We start from the raw sequence: 22,467 nt of genomic DNA on the forward strand, positions 1-22,467 counted from the left end.
GGTATTTTAATGTTATGCTTAGAAGAACTTAAACATTCTGTATATGTCTCAGAGGTTAGCAAGACAGTGTTGTCTTGTTTTGAATTAGCAAGATTAGCATCTTTAAACACGTGCTTAGCAAATCTTTGTCTATAAAAGTCTAACTTGCTTGTATAAAGGAATCTGATGGTTGATTTCTGGGTGCTGTCTTGCAGTGGCAACGGCGTACAGAGTTGGGATTAAAAATATTAGGGCAATAAGGCATCTAAATAAGAAGACCTTACATAACCAAGGTCTTAAGGCCTTTGCCCACTGAGTCAGTATTTTTCATCAAAAATTTTCATTCAGAAAAAAAGAAAATGATCTTGTGTTGCGTTAATCTTAATTGTACATTTTAGTTTTCTGGGGGAACAGGTTTGATTTTTTCACATCTGTTCAAATCATTTAAATGGGTGGTTGATTATTCAGAACTGTGGCTGCAGCTCCCTGCTCACTCGATCCCCTACTTTACTTTCGCTCACACTGAAAACTCAAATTTAAATCTGATTTCCCTTTATATTGTGTAGATATCAACCATGGAGTATAATAGATAAAGGCATACGTTTGTACTCACAGCCACATCACAGAGACTGACGTGAAATGTTGTTCTCCATCCCTCCAAGTTGGCACAGCCCTATGGCACGTGCTTTTGTGCTTTTGTGAAGCTCCCTGTGAGGGTGGATGGATCCAATGTTTTTAATGAGCCAGCCACAGAATCATCTTCACTGCTTCTTATGTACAGGTTCCATTTGCGACGTTATACGAATTTTTCAAGCGAATACAAATGAAATGCAACAGGCTCAACAGGCCAACTTTCAGTTGGCAAAGACCTTTACACTTTGTTTACAACAACCTGATAACATAACGGAGGAACAGAGACAAAGGATGAGAAGAGGAAGAAACTTTGTTAGCGTTGCACCGGTTAGACAACACAACAAAATCTCGTTGGCAGCAGTCTGTCAAGCAGCAGATGTGTTGTATAACAATAAATAAACAGAATCGGAAAGGATAAATGTTCTTAAAAATGCGGACAATAATTAAAACATATCAGTAGTTAAATACAGAGATTACAAAGGCACAGTCATTATAAAAGGCACAATCACAATATTGTACAAATAAGGGCACCGTCGTGACTACCTGCAGCATTTATCCATCCATTCTCAGAGTTGAGGTTTCAGCAGAATAGAGAATAGGAGAACTGGAAATAAAACCTGATTATCAGACACATATTTGCATTGAAGAACTGCTAAATGTAGCATGAGTGAACTCTACCAGGCAGTTAGTTTAACTGGTTTACAGCTGTGTGTAACTATCAGAGACTAGCTGTATGATGAAATAGATTTCTGTTGGTAACTATTGAACCTAGACAATTTTATGCAGCTGGTCTATAGAGGTATCACATAGATCTTACTGATTTTGCTGCAGAGGTACGCCATACACATCTGTTTATTAATCTCCTGGGGTTTCATTTTGCTCATGTACAGAGCCTGAAATTTGCGAACGCCATTTCCCATGCAAAGTTTCTTTAAAAACAAACCTGATAGTTAAATGGGTAATGTGACGAGTTTCACTCATCCATCTGGTAACCTCCCATAGACAGCATTTGGGAAAGGGCAGAGCCTTTGAAAAAAACACGGAGGGTGACGGGATGAACGTTCTGTCTGTCACATCTTTACGGACCAATCAGAGCAACAAAACACATGACATAGCCCCTACCACGGAGTAAACTCCATAGAGAACTGCATGAAGTGAACTATGGCAACGGTAGACTTTAGTTGTTTTTGAAAAGAAAACAGCTCACTGCTGTTCTTTGTTCTTCTTTTAACAAAGAAATGTTGTCAAACTGGGGCTTTAGCAGCATCAACATTAATCTCTCCACCATAACTGCACCGGCCTCTTGTCGCTGCTTGTCACGACTCTGCCGCACCCGAAAGTATTGCTCCTCATCACTGATTGGTCCTGTCTATTTCTAACTCTTTCTACCTAACTTTAGACGGTTTTTGCTACTTCGTGCCAAATTTTGTCCAATTATGACACTTTAGCCCAATTTACCGCATCATTTTACCCCCCTACCCAATTTTTGCCCTTTTACTGCTATTTCTTTTTGTCACTATTCATCCATCTTTGCTAATTTATACCCATTTTTTCCACTTTTTTATGCCATCTGACCCCATATTTGCCACTTTCCTTTCCTGTGTTTCACCCATTTTTTCCTGACATTAAATCCATAAATGCCTCTTTTTGCCAATTTTGCTACTTTTTGCCTATTTGTATCACTTTATGCCCATTTCCACAAATTATTTTTGCCACTTTAATTAACTTTTACCACTTTATGCCCATATTTTGGCCATTTATGCCACTTGCCACCTTTTCCCCTTTTTACCACATCTTTTTGCCATCTTACTCCATTTCTGCCACTTTTTAGTCACTTTACAAACATTGTTTGCAGCTTTTTGACCCTTTTTGCAGTTTATTTTTGCTACTTTTCCCCCATTTTTGTTTATTTATGCCACTTTTTCTTATCATCTTCCCCATCTGTGTCACTTTTCTAACTTCTTTTTGCCACTTTCAACACATTTATGCAATGTTTTGACAATGTTACTTTTTTTGGCCTCTTTTCACCCAATTTTCTGTTTCTTTTCACAATTTTTCCATGTCTTTCCAAGAAAGTGGTCTCAGTTTGTTCTACTTTATTGCCTGGCATCCCGACATTTGTGCACATAATGGCCTAGCTATGAAGTCTGACATAACTTTCCTAATTATTAACTTCAGTGTGCCACTTCACTAATAAAAAGGTAATTCTGTTTTAAAAAAGGGGTTTGAATTTTTTAAAAGGGTATTTTGTACTACATTATAAATAAATGAAATTCATTTTTTGTTGCTTTGATAAGGGTGGTTATTATTCAGGTTAAAAATTAAGTATTATTATCACAGCTATTTAATTATATGAATGCTGAACTGTTTAATTTTTCAGACATTAACAAACTGTGAGTTTAGTTTACTATGGTGACAGAGAATGATTGCTGACGGTACAAGTTACAGAGATTTCAGAGCTCTATGAGCCGAAGTTTGATAAACGGCACTGTAAACAATCTGCTAAGTCTGTCAAGACATCATGAATCATCATGAATCATGAATATTCAGTACCCCCTCTGGTGTTCTTTTAAAAATAAAACCTTGAGCTACCTGTGTTTTTACAAAATGATTTTATTCTGAAGTTGTTTTCAGGTCAGTTATGTTGTATTTTGAAGTTTACCTGATTCTTTGCATGCTTTTTCCAGCTGTTTTTATCAATCTGCTTTACGTGGATTGACACGGTTATGCAGTGGCCAGCACCAAGAAAGACCATCGTGTATCTCTAAAAGTTGGAAACTTGGAGGTAAGGATGTAATAATGGACTGCCATTTCAAGAGGATGACGAAAGAAAAGATTTTCTATGACCTTAAAACACAATCTTATTACAAGTAAATGAACTTTGAGATGCATATCATTGTTTTAAATTGACTTGTATCTCACAGTATCTTGTAAGTCTAAAGATGGGTATTCACAGCTCTCTCACAGAAACTCATAGACTCAGAAATAACTAAAAACAGGACAGTACAGGGGTGAGGGAAGTGGGGAGGCAGCAGAGTAGGGGGCAAAGTATTTGTTCTAGTTGTAAATGGTGAATGTACAGGTCACAACTTGTCCACGTGAGCGTTTTGGAGTTGATGGATTGTGTATTTGATGAGTTTGATGAGGGAAAGCCGGAATACCTTCTGCTTACATTGGGTTGGCACAGCAGGTCCAAACTCGGCAGCGCCAATCTAGAAACAGCTTGCACCGACACCTAAAGGTAACGAACCTATTACTAAGATTACAGGAATTATGGCAATGGGCGAATTTGCCAAAATGTTTAAGTATCCCTTTAAGGGTGCTCCACTGAATCTCAATATTAAAATAGCGTTAGAAGTGGATCAAGACAAAGTAACTCCTTGCTGCCAGGCTGATCTTCTTAAGGCTTTGAGTGCTGAACCAAGCGGATATGTTCAATGCTGCAGGGCCTAACCTTAAAGCCCTTGTGTTTCAATAAGGTTTCTCAGGACCTCCCTTGTTCTTACAATGGAAACACATAGATCTACTTGTTCTCCTTTTTTCTGTCTCCATTCTTTTGCACCATTTTACTGTTTGTATACAGTTGAACTGTGTCCATCCCCCCTCCCCCCCTTCCTCTCCTCTTGTGACCTCAGCGGTTACAGACGGAGTCACTCTTTTTTATCCCCCAGGACCTTTGTCATCAGCAAACAGACCAATCAATGCAACAGCAACATTAGGTAACTCCACATGCAGTCACCGAGCACTCGCTGAATACAGAGAGCCAATTTTAGAGCGGGGCTGCTTTCAGACGACCACCTGCTGCAGTCTCTCACTGAGCTGCAGCCTGTGGCGGAGAGGGGACGGTGGAGGCACACAAACGGGAGCAGTGTGTCGGGGGTCTGTCAGCGGAGCGCTGTGAGAATGTCAGGGAACAAACAGCTACCAAACCTGGCGATCATTAAAGAACTGGAGCTCATTTTGGATTCCTGCGCACTTGAGCTCACACCAGTGGATGAAGTCTGGCCTAACTTGTACATAGGAAATGTGTGAGTTTCTCATGTTGGTGTCAATGAAAACTTTCACAAGCTTGATAGGAGGATCTGTAGGTGTGTCTTGGTGCTGGATTTTTCTCATATCTGATGTATTTTTGTGTTTTCCAGAGCTGTTGCACAGAATAGAAAGAGGTTACAAAAGCTGGGCATCACTCATGTCCTGAATGCAGCGCACTCGAAGCAGGGCAGCATCGGAGACCAGAGTTTTTATGGGAACACCTGTGTTTACTTTGGCATCCCAGCAGAGGATTCAGACCACTTTGATCTCAGTCTTTACTTCAAACCTGCGGCTGACTTCATACATAAAGCGCTGAGGAGCAAAGACGGTATAGTACCCAAATATTTAGACAACTTTATTTAAAGACACCCATTGAACATATTTACTCAGCCGCCAATTATGGAGATGTCTGACTCTGGGTACGAAGCTCAAATGTTGTTATCATGTTGTACTGCTGTTTTACGTTGCAGCTCGTACTGACATAGGGAATCTGATAAATTATCATAATTTATTGTGTCCTTGTTGATCAGGAAGCAAAGACTTTCAGTAGTGTTTGAAAACATGGGAAACCTGAGCCATATTTTAAATTCAAATATCGGCTTTTTATTTAGTACAGCCAAAAATAACACATCTAACAACAAAAGAAAAATTTGAGTACAGTGCCTATGAAAAAGTATTTACCCCCTTGGATGTTTGACAGTTTTATTGATTTTATAAATCAAAAAATTCATCCTTTTGTCTTCAAACCATTTCTGTGTAGCTTTCACACACATGCATCTTCTCCCAAGCTGCCACCACCATGCTTCACAGTTGGGATGGTGTTTGCTGTTATGTGCAGTGTTTGGTGTCCATCAAACATAGTGTCTTGTCTGATGGCCGAAAAGCCCCATTTTGGTTTCGTTAGACTAAAGAACTTTCTTCCACTTGACTATGGCGTCTCCCACATGCTTTCTGGTGACTCTAGTGGAGATTTAATGAGTTTCTTCAACAGTGGCTTTCTCTTTGCCATTTTCCCATATAGCTTTGACTGGTGAAGATCCAGAGCAACAGTTGTTGTCTGCAGAGTCTCTCCCATCTCAGCTACTGAAGATTGAAACTCCTTCAGAGTAGTCATAGGTGTCTTGGTGGCCTCTCTCTCTAGTCTCCTTCTGGCAAGATCAGTCAGTTTGTGAGGACCGTCTGGTCTAGGCAGATTTACACTTGTGCCATGTTCCTTCCATTTCTTGATGATGGATTTAACTGAACTCTGGGGGATGTTTACTGCCTTGATTTTTTGTCTCCATCCCTTAACTTAAAATTTTCAATAACCTTTTCTCTGAGTTGCTTGAAGTGTTCTTTTGTCTTCATGGTGTAATGGTAGCCAGGAATACTGACTGACTAGTGACTTGGCCTTCCAGACAAAGGTGTCTTTGTCACACACACATTCACTGCTCTCAAGTGATCCCATTACACTAATTGTGAGACTACTACCCCAAATTTTCATATACAGCGTGCGCGCCACAGATTTGCTCCGACAGAAAGGCAAGCGACCTCGCCCACTGGAAGCGAGTCTAGGGTGCTGCACCGCGGAGCGCAAGCCCTGATCAGCAGGAAGAGATCATGGGAGAACTGCGAGTTCACGCAGGAATAGCATGTCAGCAGCAGACTTTTTTACCTTTTGGGGTTAATTTATCATCCTTTCAAGTATAAGTCCATGATATTATTGTTTCCTCCATTGAGTGAGTACATTAGGAAGTTAAAAGGTTAATGTATGCTTAAAGGATCTGTGGTTTTATGCAAAATTCTTTGGCTAAATATCCCCAAAAGTGAACTTTTCCTTGTCAATGGCGCCATTGTAGCTCTGTGACCCACTGACCTCTCAGTGACCCTTTGCTCTCGCTGCAGGATGAGACGTAATGTTGATAAAATGATGATTTGAAAGAACCAGATGTTCTACGCTTGTGACTTCCATGGCTGGTGCTTTCTGAAAGACAGTGAATTTACGAGGTTTGGCAGCAGCCGGCGCTGAAAACAAAGCGGAGCAGAGTGCCGCTCCAGGCGCGCACCTCTGCCGGTCTAGAGCGCCGGCTATGGAAATACTCCGATAGACTAGAGAGGGAGCGAAGTGCTCCGCAGTACGATTCGCCGGCGTTCCGCAGCGCGCACTCTGTATATGGAAATTGGGGATAACATTATTTAGCTGGACCTGTTGAATTAGGTCAGTCACTTTAGAAGCGGTAAATATTTATTAAGTCACTTTTTTTACCTTGCTTTTTGTTTGACATTACTTTGTAGAAATCTGTTTTCACTTTGATTTAAAGCGTTTTTTTGTTTGATTTATAAGATTTTAAGATTTTTTTACTTTTTATATTACTTTTGGAATCAGTCCAGAAGCAGTGAATATAAAACTGTCAGATCTCCTAATTCATATGACTTACAAGTACAGCAGTACAACATTATAGCTGTATTTGGGCTTCCTGATGCAAGCGTGACATATATAGAGTGCACTGATGCCCTGTCCTTATATAATTTTTGTATTCCCTTACTTTCCTCTGTCTTTTACCCCCTTGCCCTACAGGTAAAGTGCTTGTCCATTGCATCATGGGCATGAGTCGATCAGCCACTCTGGTCCTGGTGTACCTAATGCTTCGACAGCGTCTCCCTCTCAGAGATGCCCTGAGGAGAGTCGTCCAAAAACGAGCCATTTACCCCAACAGGAACTTTTTGTCTCTCCTCCTTAGACTTGATGAACAGCTGGCTTTCAAACGGGGGTTGTGTCCTCTTCTCTGACATTTGTCTCTCTTTTGTTTCAATCCATCATTTCAGTTTTTACCTCGAGACCTGTCTCTTTCTTTGGGTTACTCTCCACTTCTATCAGCTCTGAACAATTCTGAATAATTCTTTGTAGTCTTTGGAGTGGTTGGAATTTTATTTCTGACAGTGTTGAAGTGACCTTAAATTCCATGTTTGTGTTTCAAGTTAAACTTCTGGGTACAGAGACCATTTTAATGTCATATATTGTAAATATCTATGTATCTTATTTCTTTGAGATTGATTTTTCATAATCCAGTTAGTAGTATAAGGCATGTGCACAAGCTTTGTACACAAATATTTGTTGTAAATTTCTATTAAAGTTATTTTATTGTGTTGTCATGGTAATATTTTGACCTAGATATATGTAAAATAAGCTGACCTGTCTTCAATAGTGTTTGCAGATCAATTTTTATATACTTACCAATCACGTTATTTGATAAACATGTTTAGATGGTCACGCAGATGTCTAATCAGTGAATCAGATGGCAGCAACTGATGCATGCATGATCTGCAGAAGTTCAAAACCAGCATCAGAAGGGAGAAAGAAGTTGATTTAGGTGACTGAATATGCCATGGTTGTTGGTGGTCATGTTATTTAAGCCAAATTTCTGTTTCTGTGTAACTGCAGGGCACCCCTGGAAAAGAGACCTCGGTCCCAGTGGGTCCTCCCTGTTAAAATAAAGGATAAATAAAAACCCTGACCCCACCATTAGAATGTTGGAGCAGAAATTGAGACTTAACAACTTTACCAATCTGCTTTTGTCCATTTTTGGTGAGTCTGTGTGAATTGTAGTCTCAGTTTACTGTTCATAGCTGACAAGTGGCACCTGGTGTGGTCTTCTGCTGCTGTAGCCGATCTTCTTCAAGTTTCAATGTGTTGTGCATTCCCAGATGGTCACAACGAGTTGTTACTTAAGTTATTGTTACCTTTCTATCATCTCAGACCAGTCCGGTCATTCTCCTCTGGACTCTGCCATCAACGAGGCATTTGGCCCAGAAACTGCTGCTCACTGGATGTTTTCTCTGCTTCTCACAAATCTCTGTAAATCCTTGGATGATTGAGCACGGAAATCCCGGTAGATCAGCAGTTTGTGAAATGCTCAGACCAGTCTGTCAGGCACCAACAACGATGGCCCATTCAAAGTCACTTAAATGTCCCTTCTTCTTCATTTCAACTTTAGAAAATCATCTTGACCATATTTACATTCTTAAAAATGTCAACCTTATTTAGATATTTCTAGGTCAAACAGAGGGGAAATTGTTTCCTGATCTCTGGAAAGTTTGAGCGTCATAGAAACTGCAGCATACTTCCATCAGCTCTCACAGACAGTAAGCAGTTCTTTATTTATGGCAGCTTATTACCATCCTCATCATTGGATAAGGCCAGTTTGCATGGAGATGGAGGTGTTTTTTCCCCCAACTAGCTACATAATGGCTCAGCTTCTCCAGTGTGTATGTGTTGTGGCAGTCCAACAACACAATAAGTGGAGCATTAAAGCTGTTCCTCTTGACTGAATTACAAAGTTAAAGAGTGCATTTTTTGTGGATCTTTAACATAACATGATACAGCCCACCAACCATGCACCTAACGTTTATGCAGAGTCGGTGACTACAGCTGACTAAACAACAGTTAAACTATGATTTCACAGTGAATAATTCTGACAGCAATGTATGACACATCTCCTGTATTGTCTCTGTTAATATGAGCATGGAGAACTGCTTTAAAGAGAGCTTACTTTGATGTAGAGCAGGTGTATCATCTCATCCAAATACGTTTCACTGTGGGCGGGTTTCAAAGTCTAGTTGTTTTCTGGTGTAGGTAGCAGATGTGTCCTGGCTGACAGATCTCCCTTCTGATAACATGGTACATTGTGATTGGCTGTGAAGATGTATCCAATTTTTATTGGCTGGAAGCTCACACTGCTGGACAGTGAACCTATTGGTTTTGTACGAAGCTAACTTTGAAAGCTAACTTTAGAGTCGTAATGTTATTCATACCTTGGCATTCTGAATTACCTGCTTTTAGTCCTCTGTATGTTTAGAGGCGATGCTGAGGGTGTGAAAAACATCATTTTGATTCAATTATTTTCTTTCTATGACATCTACAGTGTCTTAAAGGGCCACGACCCCCTGTTTGCTCTTGCTGTATGTCAGGGGGATGATGTCTAGCAGAAAATTTTTACAAATGAGAGGGAATTCAACTTAAAAAATGAAATTTTGTTGATTTATTAACTATAATTTTTCATTACAAATATATATTAAATAACTAAAATATTAGTTTTACTTACAAAAGAAGGATCTTAATGAAAAAATCATTACTTACAGTAAAAAAGTAATAGGAACTTTACATAAAATCTGTCACTTCAAGTAAAAAAAAAAAATCTACCTTAAAATGAATTATTTAATTATTTACCTTACTATCAACTTGGCCACAGTTGTTGCCGTAGTCAGCAGTGTTTGTGGCGTCATGGGAAGGCACAAGCCCCGGGACAGATCTGGAACCTACACCAGCTCAACCTGGGTGTTTCATCACTCTCAGCTCTGACATCTGAGGTAAATAGAATGCAGCAGAGGTCCTCGGATGATGATTCGGCAGAACATTTGGGGATTTTACAGAAAATCTGATTTTTTTCATGCCACCAGTTTCAAACCAGTACACCGAAAAAGTCTTCTGAGAGGTATCAAAGACAATTGGAGCAACGGTGTGGTGTGCAAATCAAAACAGACACACACACTGCCAATTATAGTAATAAGATAACAAATAAAATGAGGGAATGAATTAAATGCTTAAAGATTTCTATTTATCACTATTTTGCTATGAAGGTTACAGTCATCTAAAGCGAGGGTCCCCAAACTTTTCAGCCTGTCACCCCCGAAAAACAGTGCCAGAAACTGGAGACCCTCACTCTACCTGAAGGTACATGAAGCAGAGTTCAACACAGCCATGCACATTCAAGAACGGACCTGTGCAGACTTACATTTTAGGGATTTTTCAAACATTACCTTCAGCATCTAAGTCTTAAAAATCAACTTTTTTTTTATTTAGATTTGACTAATTTTATGCATATTATATTTATGAAAAAAATACAATTTGAAATCATTTAAAAATATTTGTTTTTGGAAGACAAAGTGGTGAGCCCCTCTTTAGGAACCACTGATCTAAAGGACAATAAAGAAGGTACTGCATTTTTCTCTTAAATCTCTTGTTATGTTCATTTGAAATTGAAAAGTAGAAATAATTCTCAAAAATGCAGCTGTAGTTAGCATGACGCTGGTAGTTGTTACTCATAGGTGACATTTCTTACAGCAGCAGAGCAGCAGAGTGCTTTCAGCTGTCATGTTGTAACTCAGACACACATACAGGTCAGTCTCGTGTTACATAACAGTCTGTGGTCATGGAAACTCAGCCAGAGAGCTAATGTTAAAGTTCATAGGATGCTGACACATTCCTACCAATGCAAATAAACATTGACATTACATATGTGTGTGTTTTCCATACCTGATAAACACAGTCTGAAGGATGTTTTGTCCCCAGTGAGTGTATGATTACAGAGTTATTTAAGGAAACGGTCTGTGTCTGTTCATAGGCAAATAAGAGCGAGCCTGGTCAGAGGGGGGTTTGGACTTGTGAGGTAAGTTTTAATTTCGAATGAGTGCAGATTAGTTTGCTTGGTTTGTCATTATTTTCTGTTCCAAATGATAACAGACTGATGTATAAAACCAGTAATGGTAGTTTAGAGAAAAGTAAAGGAGCAGTGAGAGCTTTGTAAGTCATTCAATATTCACATAAGATGTCTAAGGAAAGGTGAAATTGTGATATGTGCTGTTATGTGTCAGCATGTTTCTTAGGGATCCACCATACCAGCCTCCATCTGTTTCAGAGCTGCAGGAGTTCCTGCTCGCAGACAGACGACCAACTGGACACGTAAATCAAGTCTGGCCAAACGTTTTCATCGGCAATGAGTAGGTGCTTGACGGAAGCCCTGAAGGTCAAAATGCAATAACATCACACCAAAAAAAATCACATACTATTTATAGCATTCAGCCATGTGGCAGGTGTGGAGGGCAAAAGGAGTAGAGAACAACTTCCATTGTATTTACAGATTCCTTTTGTGATTTAACGTTGCTAAAAATGTCATATATTGTGTTTTGAGAAACATTGCTGATTTTTTTCAATGCAAATCTTGTGGTTTTATGAAATGTATTTGAGGAAATGTCTTGCTTTCCCAAAATGTTGTTGTATTTTGTACATTTTTAATGCTCATTGAGGGTCCATTTTTCTTTTTGAGAAAAAAATGATGTTTGTTTTGTAATATTTGTCCTTTATCGTGAAATTTTACCGTGTTTCTTGGCTATCCTTCAATTACATATTTATGTATATGTTTCAGGGTAGCAGCTCGGGACAAGGCCTTGCTCCACAGTCTTGGCATAACTCACATAGTAAATGCTGCTCATGGACCCCCTAATCCTGGCCCTGGCTTCTGTTTCCATGTCAACACTGGCCCACGTTTCTACAGAGACATGAAAGTGGATTATTATGGGGTGGAGGCTGATGACGCGATAGGGTTCATCCTGAGTCCTTTCTTCTACCCCACAGCCCGATACATCAGAGCTGCACTGGCTATGGGAGGCAAGTTTGTCAAATCCAAATATACTTCGTGCATGGGACTGCAATTATAGAGCGCAATGTAACTGAACATATTCAACTAGCAGCCATTTTTCTCTGGCATCACGCTCATTACACTCAGGCTTAATTGCTGTTGTTGTTATGGTCCAGGATTTACATATTTGATAGCCTATTGGGTACAATGTGAAATAGCTAATGTTAGCATCCAGCTACCAATTCTAGTTGGCAATTAAACAGAAGATAACCATATATAAAAGGAAAAAAATAAGTTCCTAGCTAGTGTTATCTGCTAGCTAACATTAATACATTAGGTTATGATCTGTTAAATTTGTTAGCTAACAAATAGTAACATACATGATACATAATGCTATCATTAGCTATATGAAATGCTTGAGCTGTGGTACGTAATGACTAGTGTAAAGTTAGCTAGCATAATTTAATGGGAACTGATAGTATATTAGCTAGTAAGTAGGTTGAATAAATAATAGTTATTTATTATATTATGTTAACTTGAAAAAAAAAAAAAACTAGTTAACATTTCTCAGGGGTCTGGCTGCAGACCGTATATCTACGACTGCCACTCCCTGTTCATCTGAGACGCCGTCTCTTTCAGAATGGAAGTGCCATCATTTGCTGGCACAACTTTTTATTTATTTTTATTTATTTTAAATGCAACTTAAACAAAGGTCAGAGGTCTAACCGTGGATTAGGTTATGTATAGTCCCATTGTAGAATTGGTTAGACAAACGCTGGCTCGCTTTAGCTTTGTTAGCTTTAGTTAAAGCTCACATAGCAATGCTAGCTGTGTGATTAACATTACTGCATAAGCAAATGTAGCTAAGTTAACTTTGGCTACATTTGCTTATGCAGTAATGGCTAGAGCAAACATAGCTAAGCTGAGAACACAACTCTTAATGTACGTAATTGCCTTGTGAGCTAAGCTTTAGCTATGTTAACAATGTAGATAACATTCCTACTTAACTTACATAGCCCCTTTCTTACTTTTAGTAACGTTAGCTATGCGATGCTAGCTATTATCCATGTAGAAAGCACACCTTGTTACTTAAATAGTTGCTTTATGAGCTTAGCTTTAGCTGTGCTGACAATGAAGATAATGTACCTACTTACCTTACGTAGCCTCTTTGTTAACTTTAGCTACATTAGCTATGTAGCTATGAAAGCTATTAGCTATGTAGAGAACACACTAGGTAACTTTCAAAGCTGCTTTGTGAGCTTAGATTTAGCTATTTACACAATGTAGATAGCCTACCTACCTACCTTACATCACACTTTTCTAGCTTTTGCTACAGAAGCCATGTAGCTATGCAAGCTAATTGATATTATAAATACTTTGAGTGCATAAGTGCAGGAAGTGCATTCACACTGTTATGTAAAGAAGTATGTAAAGAAATAGACTACAGTCATGGAATGATGAACACTTCACACCCTCAATGAACGGCATATTGATGTTGCGAATATTGTGACGTTAGCATATTAGTGCACTAGCTAATGTTAGCATCAGCTAGCCAGCTGACACGTTACTACCTGAAACAGCTCATTTCTATCAAGTAAAAGGCATTTAAGGCTATTTAAGTACGTTTCTTTGAGCGACTAATATTAACATAAAATACAAGTTGAACTAGGGCTGCAAGCAGCACTGAGGGGCCCTCACACCCCAACGCATGTCAAGGTGTGTCGCTACCATGGGAGAGTGAGAATAAACAGGTTCCTACCAGGACTGCTATTTATCATGTAAAATGAGAACAAGACAGGACATCATAGGTTAAAGTTGCTTCTGCTTACTAACAGTACATGGTGCGTTATCAAAAACATGTAATACACATTTAAATATGTAGGGGGCCAGACCCTAAACATGTGAGATTTGATGAAAATCATAAGTTTCATATAAGAGTTACAGTGACTTCCTGTAAAACGGCGAGATAACAGTTTGCTCACCAATAAAGAAATTACCCATTTGTGCCACTTCCTGTTGCCAGTAGGGGTGCAACATCGAAGTAAAGAAATAAACATTTAAATATGTAGAGGTGCAGACCTTGATCCTATCTGAAATTTGAAGGCAATCAGATGTTTGTTTTGAGGGTTGCACATACTTCCTGTTTAATTGGTGAGATATTGAAATACTCGCCATCTCCAGTGAGACATCCTCCAATGAAACATGTCTGTGTTTTGGCCAATTATTGAGGCTTTTCCTTCAAAATCAGAGCTCAGTAGATTGAGCACAATAAGAGGAATGAGGATATGAACCATTTAGTCATTTCCTGTTACCAGTAGGGGGCGCTATGATGAGATGTTTCCATGTGGGTGTGTTCAGTGTGATACCGTTGTCTAAAGAAAGAGCAGAAGATCATAGAGTATTATTACCTCCGCCAAGGAGGTTATGTAATCGGCAGGGTTTGTTAGGTAGTTTGTTTGTTAGTTTGTTAGCAACATAACTCAAAAACTTATGAACAGATTTTGATGAAATTTTCAGGAAATGTCAGAAATGGCATAAGGAAGAACTGATTAGATTTTGGGAGTGATCCGGATCACCGCCTGGATCCAGGAATTTTGTAAATGATTCATTACTATTGGGAGATAGGGCTAATGGTGGAGGTCTGCGCTCTCTGAGTGCTTTTCTAGTTTACTAAAGTTATAATAGGTTAAAGTCATTTGGCACCATAAAAATGCCTTATTTTGAATTGAGATGAAGCTGGTGGACTTCCTGTTGGTTTTTGGGCATTAGTCCAAGAGGCTTTTTGGTAGGTAAGATGATGACACACACGCAGACCAAAAATCATAAATCTAGGCTGAATGGTGTGCTGGGGCTGAATATTTTAAGAGAAAATTCAAAGAATCAGAGGGAGAAATGTTCAAATTGCCAGAAGGGGGCGCTGTGACAAAGTAATGATGATGATATATGAATGTATTCAGGATTAATGTGTGATCATCCCTTTGAAGTTTGGTGATGACTGATATGAGCATTAACCCTAACCCTAATGCCCGACGAGGTGTCCAGGTGGACGATGTGGAGGTGTGAACTGTCCAATGCGCAGTGGGGAAAAAAAAGTAGTTTAAGTTTGGGCTCTGGTCACGGCACTGCCCTGTGGAGAACACTCACAGTTCATACAACTTTACATCTCAAGGTTGTCCAGAATGAGCAACAAAAGTCTGGAGTCAACTGGATGAAATCCCTCAGACTAGTTTGTTAAAATATGACATTTGTGAATCGTCCAAAAATGCCAAAATTTGACCTTTAGCTGTTTGTAGCGCACTTCCTGTACATTTTAGAGGATGACCCTCTGAGACTTTTCTTTCCATCCAATCATGATATACATGTGTACTGATTTCATTCACGTAGCTCTTACCCAGTCCCCTATTTCATGTTTGATGGACTTGCACGATTCTGTCAAAATACCAAATTTCCACTGGGGGACTGTTTTCTGTAATTCTGTAATTCATTACTTTTGAAGATGAGGTTGACAGTTTCTGGTTCAATGTTGACCCTGTTAGGCTCTCAGGTTAGACCTGAATTCAGAGCCCGGCCCTTGTTGGGACTGAGTTTGAACACACACATTATGGAATCAAAATAAATTTTTGCTTTCACAAGAATGAGGAAAAAAGGAAACCAAGATAATGTCATAATAGTCTGAGTGTCTCTGCTGTATCTCTGCTGTTACAGCAGTCAGGCCTGCCACAGAAGTAGAAAGTAGCATCTTCCTCTCTTCATCATCATTGGCTGTGTTTAAAGCCAAAACTCAAATGTGGCTTTAATTCCAACTGTCTTAGCTTCTAACCTGAACAAGATACAGAGGTAAGTGTGCAAAGATCTGACGTTAAAGTCAACCAATCGGTGAGGAGCGGACTATGGAAATGTGGTTATAGCTGCAAGGGTGTGCTGAGGATAGGAGCTGACCGCACTTTAATCAAAGGGCCAGAGACTCAAGGACAAAGGTTTCCAGGCTGATGTGTTGGTGAGAAAGAGCAGCTGTTCAGTCTCTGATTGGTTAATGTTTAATGTACCCCACAGAGCCATCACAGTCCTTAAATACAGATTCTGATCTTCATCAGCTCACTTCAACTCAGACTTCACCATGAAGGTACGTACAGAGCCAGCTTTAGCCGTCTTTTAGCCACACAGTCCTAAACCTCAGAGTTCTATTCTCTGGACATTAAAACAGCCAGCTCTCTGACGCTTTGATAGCAAACTCTGACTCTGGAGGGATTTTACAACCTCTCTTTGTTTTTAACTGTTACATTCAGTCTTAACCGACTTTCTAATATTTTTATTTACATGTTCCTGAATATTTTACTTTTACTATTTCAGACTCTCGTATTAAGGCACCATAAGATACAGCTTGAGCGTTAGCATCCAACTCATCCAGATTGAACGGAGCTGTTTATTCACCAAAACAACATTAATATACTCATGACGTTCAAACTATATAACATAACCAGATCATCTATACAACATTGTGCATACAGCTGTAACTGCTTCTGTCAGTGTGTTTGTTGGCTGTGCAGAGTGTTGGTCCACATGTTTCCAGGTTTTTTAAATAGATCTGCAGACCAGCACAAACTTTAAAGATGAAAACTTCAACTGATTCTGGTTCGTCTTGACCACATTCATGTATTTATGGCTCTGTCCTTCCACACATCTAAAGATGATGACCTTTGCAGACTTTCAGAGCTTCTCTTATGGCCTGGTGCCTGCTCATCTCTGGTTGAATCCAAATCAAAATGTGAGCTTTTATTCCAGCTGGTTCCAGTCCTCATCTGTCTCCTAGCTCCTCAGCTGATCAGCTGTTTGCCCTTAATGCCGTTCGACTGTAATGATATACATAACTATGACAACAGCCGACCCAACGGAGTGTACACCATCTACCCCATCGGATCCACGTCTGCTGTCCAGGTACGCCTCAGCCTCTCTGGGCTGCATATTAGATAGAAATGATGAGAGCCAGTTCCAGAGCTCAGTCTTCTGATAGATCTGGTGTTGATCAGGGATGAGGATTACAAGGAGACTTGTGTTTGAATAGGTTCTTATATTCAGGCAGTGAAGCGTTGAAGATTCCTACAGATGGACAGAGATAGAGATGCTGTAAAAACAGTGTAGGAATAAAACTCTAGACTTCTTTAGATGGGATGGTTATCCCATCACATCTTTATTTCTCTGTAAATCAATGATGATCTAAATATTTCAGACCCAAGCAGTACTTATCAGTGTGTTGATCCTAACTGTGCTTGTGTTTCCAGGTGTACTGTGACATGGACTCACTGGGAGGAGGATGGACGGTGAGTGTCAGCTCAATCCTTCACACTTTAATCCAAGCTCTAATGAGCATTATGAAGCATCTATCAAGGATTAAAATGTTCTTTACATTAGAATGTTCAATATCATCACAGTCAGTGCACATCAGGGTCATATTTGATCATAAATCAGCCTTGAATCCTGCAGAAACTCCTGAACATGTGAGTAAATACCTTCCTGGAGGTGACCTGTATTACTGGAGGACACCACTAGAGGCCACACCCGAGAGCTCAGGCCATATACAACTAGCTGATGTGTGGGATGTAAACTACAGACATGGCAACATTGAAGGAGGTTCCTGCCAGGTTGATTCAGAGCTCAGAGCCCAGATAATCATGGCTATGAGGCCGTTTCCTTCTATATCTTGTGTCAGTTTTATATGGGACTACATCAGCTGATTGTGTCCATAGACGTGGTCGTTACAACAGCTGTTTCAATCTGACAGAGTCTTCATGAATCTCTCTCTGTTTAGCCTTTCATTACAATGTCAGAGATACTGATCACCTAAAAACACCTGGAGGTTCCTCCTGGAAACCATCATTGATTGTATAGTTTTAGCTAACTAACCTCCATCCTGTCCTCCAGGTGTTCCAGAGGAGGATGGATGGCACGGTGAACTTCTACAGACCCTGGGATCCGTATAAGATAGGCTTTGGGAGCGCTGCTGGAGAGTACTGGCTCGGTAAGACCAAAAACCAGGAAGTCCAGAGATGATTGATAACACTGACATATCAAACTAGGACCTTTATAATCTGACCTAATGAAGGGGAACTCATCCTCTCCTTCATGTTTCTGTGTTTGATTTCTCAGGTCTTGAGAATATTTTCCATCTGACTGTGAGGAGGAGGTACGAGCTGCTGGTGGACATGGAGGACTTTGATGGAAACACGGCATTTGCTCGTTACACCTCGTTCTCCATCGACTCTGAGACAGACGGATACACCTTGCATGTCTCTGGATTCATTGATGGAGGCGCCGGTGAGTTAGAAGTTATGTTTGGATTCAGGACGACCTGTGAGGATGTCTATTCTTGTTTTTATATTAATGAATGAGAAGATGTGTTTATTGTTGGTGACTCTGATGTTTTGTTTAGTCTTCATTTCTGCCGTAATATCTAAAATCCTGATGTTCTGGTGTGTTTCTCAAGGAGAAGGTCTGGCCTTTCACAATGGAATGAAGTTCTCCACCTTTGACAAAGACCAGGACTATTCGAATTACAACTGTGCTGAAAATTTCTTGGGGGCGTTCTGGTTTAGTAACTGTCTTCACACCAATCCAAACGGAGTTTATCGCTGGGGGCCCAGTAGTCACAGTTTTCTAGGGCTGGAGTGGTACCATTGGAAAGGCCCAAACTACTCTCTGAAGAGCTTCAGCATGAAGATCCGTCCTGCTCAGTAGATCACCAGGACCAATCAGCTGATCATCAACATGATCTCTTTAGATGGTAAAGACCAGCCTCTCTGATCATGTAGAAGGAGCTCCACAAGGAGACCAGAAGGTTTTCTAAATCCGGTTTCGTTGAGCTCTGAACACCTGTTGGTTCTTACCTGATGATAATAAATGAGCAGAAACTGTCCATCTCTCTCCTGTCCTGATTCTTTAAGACCAAAAAACTCAGAATGAACCCAGAATCAGCAACAACACTCTTATGTCTTTATCTAAGCTCAGAACAACAGACACAGCTGGAAACCTCACTGAAATTGTTAGAACTGGTTGTAGAAGGGTTCGGGTTCAGGTTTTATTTATACCACAATACCAGTGGTTCTCAAACTTGGGGTCAGGACCCTCATGGGGGTCACAAGACACTGAGAGGGGGTCTCCAGATTCCCTGATAAAACTAAGAATATTTTTAAATTACACTGCTGCCACTTTTTACCAATGCTGCCAAATTTTTTTACCCCTTTTCATCATTTTTTTCCCACTAATTTTAACATATTTTTGCTATTTAACACCTATTTGTTTCCATTTTAAAGTCTTTCTGCCACTTTTTTTCCTGCCTGTTTTGACACTTCTAAGCCACTTAAGCCTAATGTTGCTTCTGTTGACCTATTATTGCCACTATTATCACTTTTAACACCCAATTTCTCCACATTTCACTATCTTATATGCTCATTTTTTCCAGTTTAACCCATTTCTGTCAATATCTGCCTGTTTAATTTCTCAGTTAACACTTTCTTGCCAGTTTAAATCATTTTTTTTCCATTTCAACAAATTTCCCACCCATTTATGCCAATTTAATGCCATTTCAGACACTTTTAAACCCCCTTTAACCAGTATATAAACTGCCATGACCACGCCTTTTGACATAGACGTTTGACCATCAAGTATGTGTAAGGTCAACTCCTTGGGTACAGCCTTAGCAAATTTTAGCATGATTTGGCCAACCTTGTAGGGATCGCAATTTGAAATTCAGCAGAAGTGTCTTTCTGTTGCCAGAGGGTGATGATGTACAATTTTTCAAAATGTCAATTATGGATGTGTTCTGGCCTGGACTGTCATCGAGCACATGAAATTTGTTGAAGATACATCAATGTATACCAGAGTTATGACCATTCAAAAATTTAGGCCAAGGCTTTTATGTTTGCCGCCCCGCCGAAGCCAGGTCAGGACTCCCTGATACAAATTTGGAGTGGATATCTTCAAAGGACTTGTAACAGCCGCTTGTGCTGTAAACCTTGACATTTCCTGTCACAACTAGGAGGCGCTATGATCTATAGAAAAAATGACCATATAAACATGGGCTGGCATGGACCTTCATGAACACAGGAAGTTTGAGTCAGATTAGACTATGCACCACTGAGTTATAAACAACTTCCTGTTTGTCAAAAAAAAAAAGCTAATTTGAGGGCTCGCCACAGCCACACCTTTCGACTAATGAGAAAGTTCTGAATAAATTCATCAGCCATGTTTCATCTAGCCATATGTCAAGGAACAAGTTGATTGAATGAAATTTCTAGGAGGAGTTCGACCAGCTATGACCCCTAGAACAGGGAAAAACACCTAATTTTGGAATAATTTATTCAAAATGGCAGATTTCCTGTTGGAAATTGAGATTTGCTTCAGGAGACTTTTTTGTAGAGCTCTCTGAGACGAATCTACCCACCAAAATTCACAACTCTAGGTCAAAGTCCCTTTTGGGGCTGTTCCAATAGGAGCACGAAAAGTGGGGCAAATGGGGCAGTTCCTGCGGGTCACCTCTGAAACCTATATCAACCTGAATATGTGCTGAATTTCTTTGGTTTTTGAAGATGATAAGGGGCCAAAAAAGGCTTGGAACCCATAAAAATAATAATGACAAACCCGACCAATTTCAATAGGGTCCTCGCACCTGCCTGGGACCTAATGAATTTAATTGTGAGTGGAAATAGCCGTCTTAATTTGATTATATTCATCACATAGTGTCTTTTCACAACTTTATATTTAAAAAGGAGTAAAAGAAGAAAACAACAGTGGTTAAACTATTGTCACTCCCTTTAAGTGCAAACGGCACTGCACAGTTAGAATAAGCACAAACCCACTCTGATTAAGGGCTTTGTACTGGATTTAAATGGACTTTTGTACTGTGTATGAGCAGAAGTATGTGATTTGAGACTGAATGATTTTTGGGAATTGATCAGGCAGTCACATTAGCTATTACCCTAGGTAGCTCATTAAGTATGCTGTTTTACTTTGGAATAAAGCCTCATTTCCTTATGGATTTCTACTTGCCTAACAATTGCCTGCTGAAAGTCTCATTTGTCTAGAATTGGTGGACTGATGATGCTAGGTGGTAAACTAACATTTGTGTGACTCAAGACCAATTAAAACACTCTGACAGCATTTGACTCTGTGTATGGTCATAAATCGTGACTAGCGTATTTCTGTGTCCCAGGACGGGTGTTTGTCCACTGTCTGATGGGTGTGAGCCGCTCTTCAACATTGGTGCTGGCTTTCCTAATGATAGTTGAAGGCCTCAGGCTGCAGGAGGCCGTGGCTGCTGTCAGACCGCACAGAGACATCTGCCCTAACCCCGGATTTCTGCAGCAGCTCCGCAGCCTCGACATAAGCCTGGAGAGGGAGAGGAGAAGACGACAGCAGGCAAAAGCACTGTAAAGGCATGCAGAGACACATGGCAAAAAACTATCAATACAGTTAAACTCACACAAATACTGTATGAAGATAATGTATAAACTATAACTCAGAATTTAGGGTAGCTCATCAGGGGTTTTGTCAATGAGAGGACTTACCGACTCATGTTTGAAAGAATAAGAAACACAACTATAGTTAGGCCAACTTGATTTATGTGTACAGCTGATATACACTGTACTGACAAAAGTATTTGGCCACATCTGTAATTATTAAATTCAGCTGTTTCAATCAGACCTGTTATCACAGGTGTAAAGAATCAACACCTTGTCATGCAGTCTACATTTGCAAACATTTGTGGTACAAAATTTCCATTGTGGTAGTGTAAAAGGATGCCACCTTTGCACTTTATCTGTAAGCTATAATCATCAACATCTCAAGAAATAAAGGCTTTAATTATTTCACTCTATGTGTAATGAGTCCATATAACATATGGGTTTCACTTTCTGAAATGAGAGACAAAAAATATTGAACTTTTCAGGATATTCTGATTTTTTGAGATGTACCTGTATAGTAAGAAACGGCCCTGAGTCAGGCAGAGCCATGGAGTGGCTTATAAGGCTTAGGCCCTTAATGTTTTCTCAAAAGCCCTGAATCTTTGGGGCCCAATCTATTTTGTGTAGCTTTAAAGATAAACATCAGACATTTCTGACTGTTTTAGGAAGCATAAATAAAATCTTTATCTTCAAAATTGTAAGGTGAAAAGATTTGTTGGCATTTTTGATCATATTTTTATAAAAATTGACTTGGAAACAGTGCAAATAAGAGCTTATAATGCAAAAATATATTACACTAATCCATGATGTGATGTGATACATTGTCTGCAACATGAGAAAAATAGCAACTTCACTGTGTGACAACAAACTGAACAAACTTCATCTTCAGCCTTATGCTTACTTAGAAATTCTGATGTAGGGTAGAGTAGTGCTGGAAACTTTGGTGCACTTATCATGCAACCTTGACCTAACTG

At 39.7% G+C, this 22,467-nt stretch overlaps 2 protein-coding genes across 2 annotated transcripts; both read left to right on the plus strand.

Annotated features, from left to right (window-relative positions):
* Positions 1–4,366: 4,366 nt before the first annotated feature.
* On the plus strand, positions 4,367–11,883 carry LOC121510756 (dual specificity protein phosphatase 13-like). Its single transcript, XM_041788970.1, has 5 exons — positions 4,367–4,640; positions 4,755–4,972; positions 7,202–11,069; positions 11,319–11,400; positions 11,826–11,883. Exons 1-3 carry the CDS (start codon positions 4,516–4,518, stop codon positions 7,411–7,413), a joined length of 555 nt encoding a protein of 184 aa, XP_041644904.1. The 5' UTR covers positions 4,367–4,515; the 3' UTR covers positions 7,414–11,069; positions 11,319–11,400; positions 11,826–11,883.
* Positions 11,884–12,006: 123 nt separating this feature from the next.
* LOC121510755 (microfibril-associated glycoprotein 4-like) lies at positions 12,007–18,948 on the plus strand. The gene is made up of 7 exons (XM_041788969.1): positions 12,007–12,067; positions 16,092–16,161; positions 16,821–16,973; positions 17,318–17,356; positions 17,958–18,054; positions 18,183–18,350; positions 18,520–18,948. Exons 2-7 carry the CDS (start codon positions 16,156–16,158, stop codon positions 18,768–18,770), a joined length of 714 nt encoding a protein of 237 aa, XP_041644903.1. The 5' UTR covers positions 12,007–12,067; positions 16,092–16,155; the 3' UTR covers positions 18,771–18,948.
* Positions 18,949–22,467: the final 3,519 nt, after the last annotated feature.

The sequence above is a fragment of the Cheilinus undulatus genome, linkage group 6 (assembly GCF_018320785.1).
Source record: "Cheilinus undulatus linkage group 6, ASM1832078v1, whole genome shotgun sequence".
In the NCBI taxonomy this organism is placed as follows: Eukaryota; Metazoa; Chordata; class Actinopteri; order Labriformes; family Labridae; genus Cheilinus; species Cheilinus undulatus.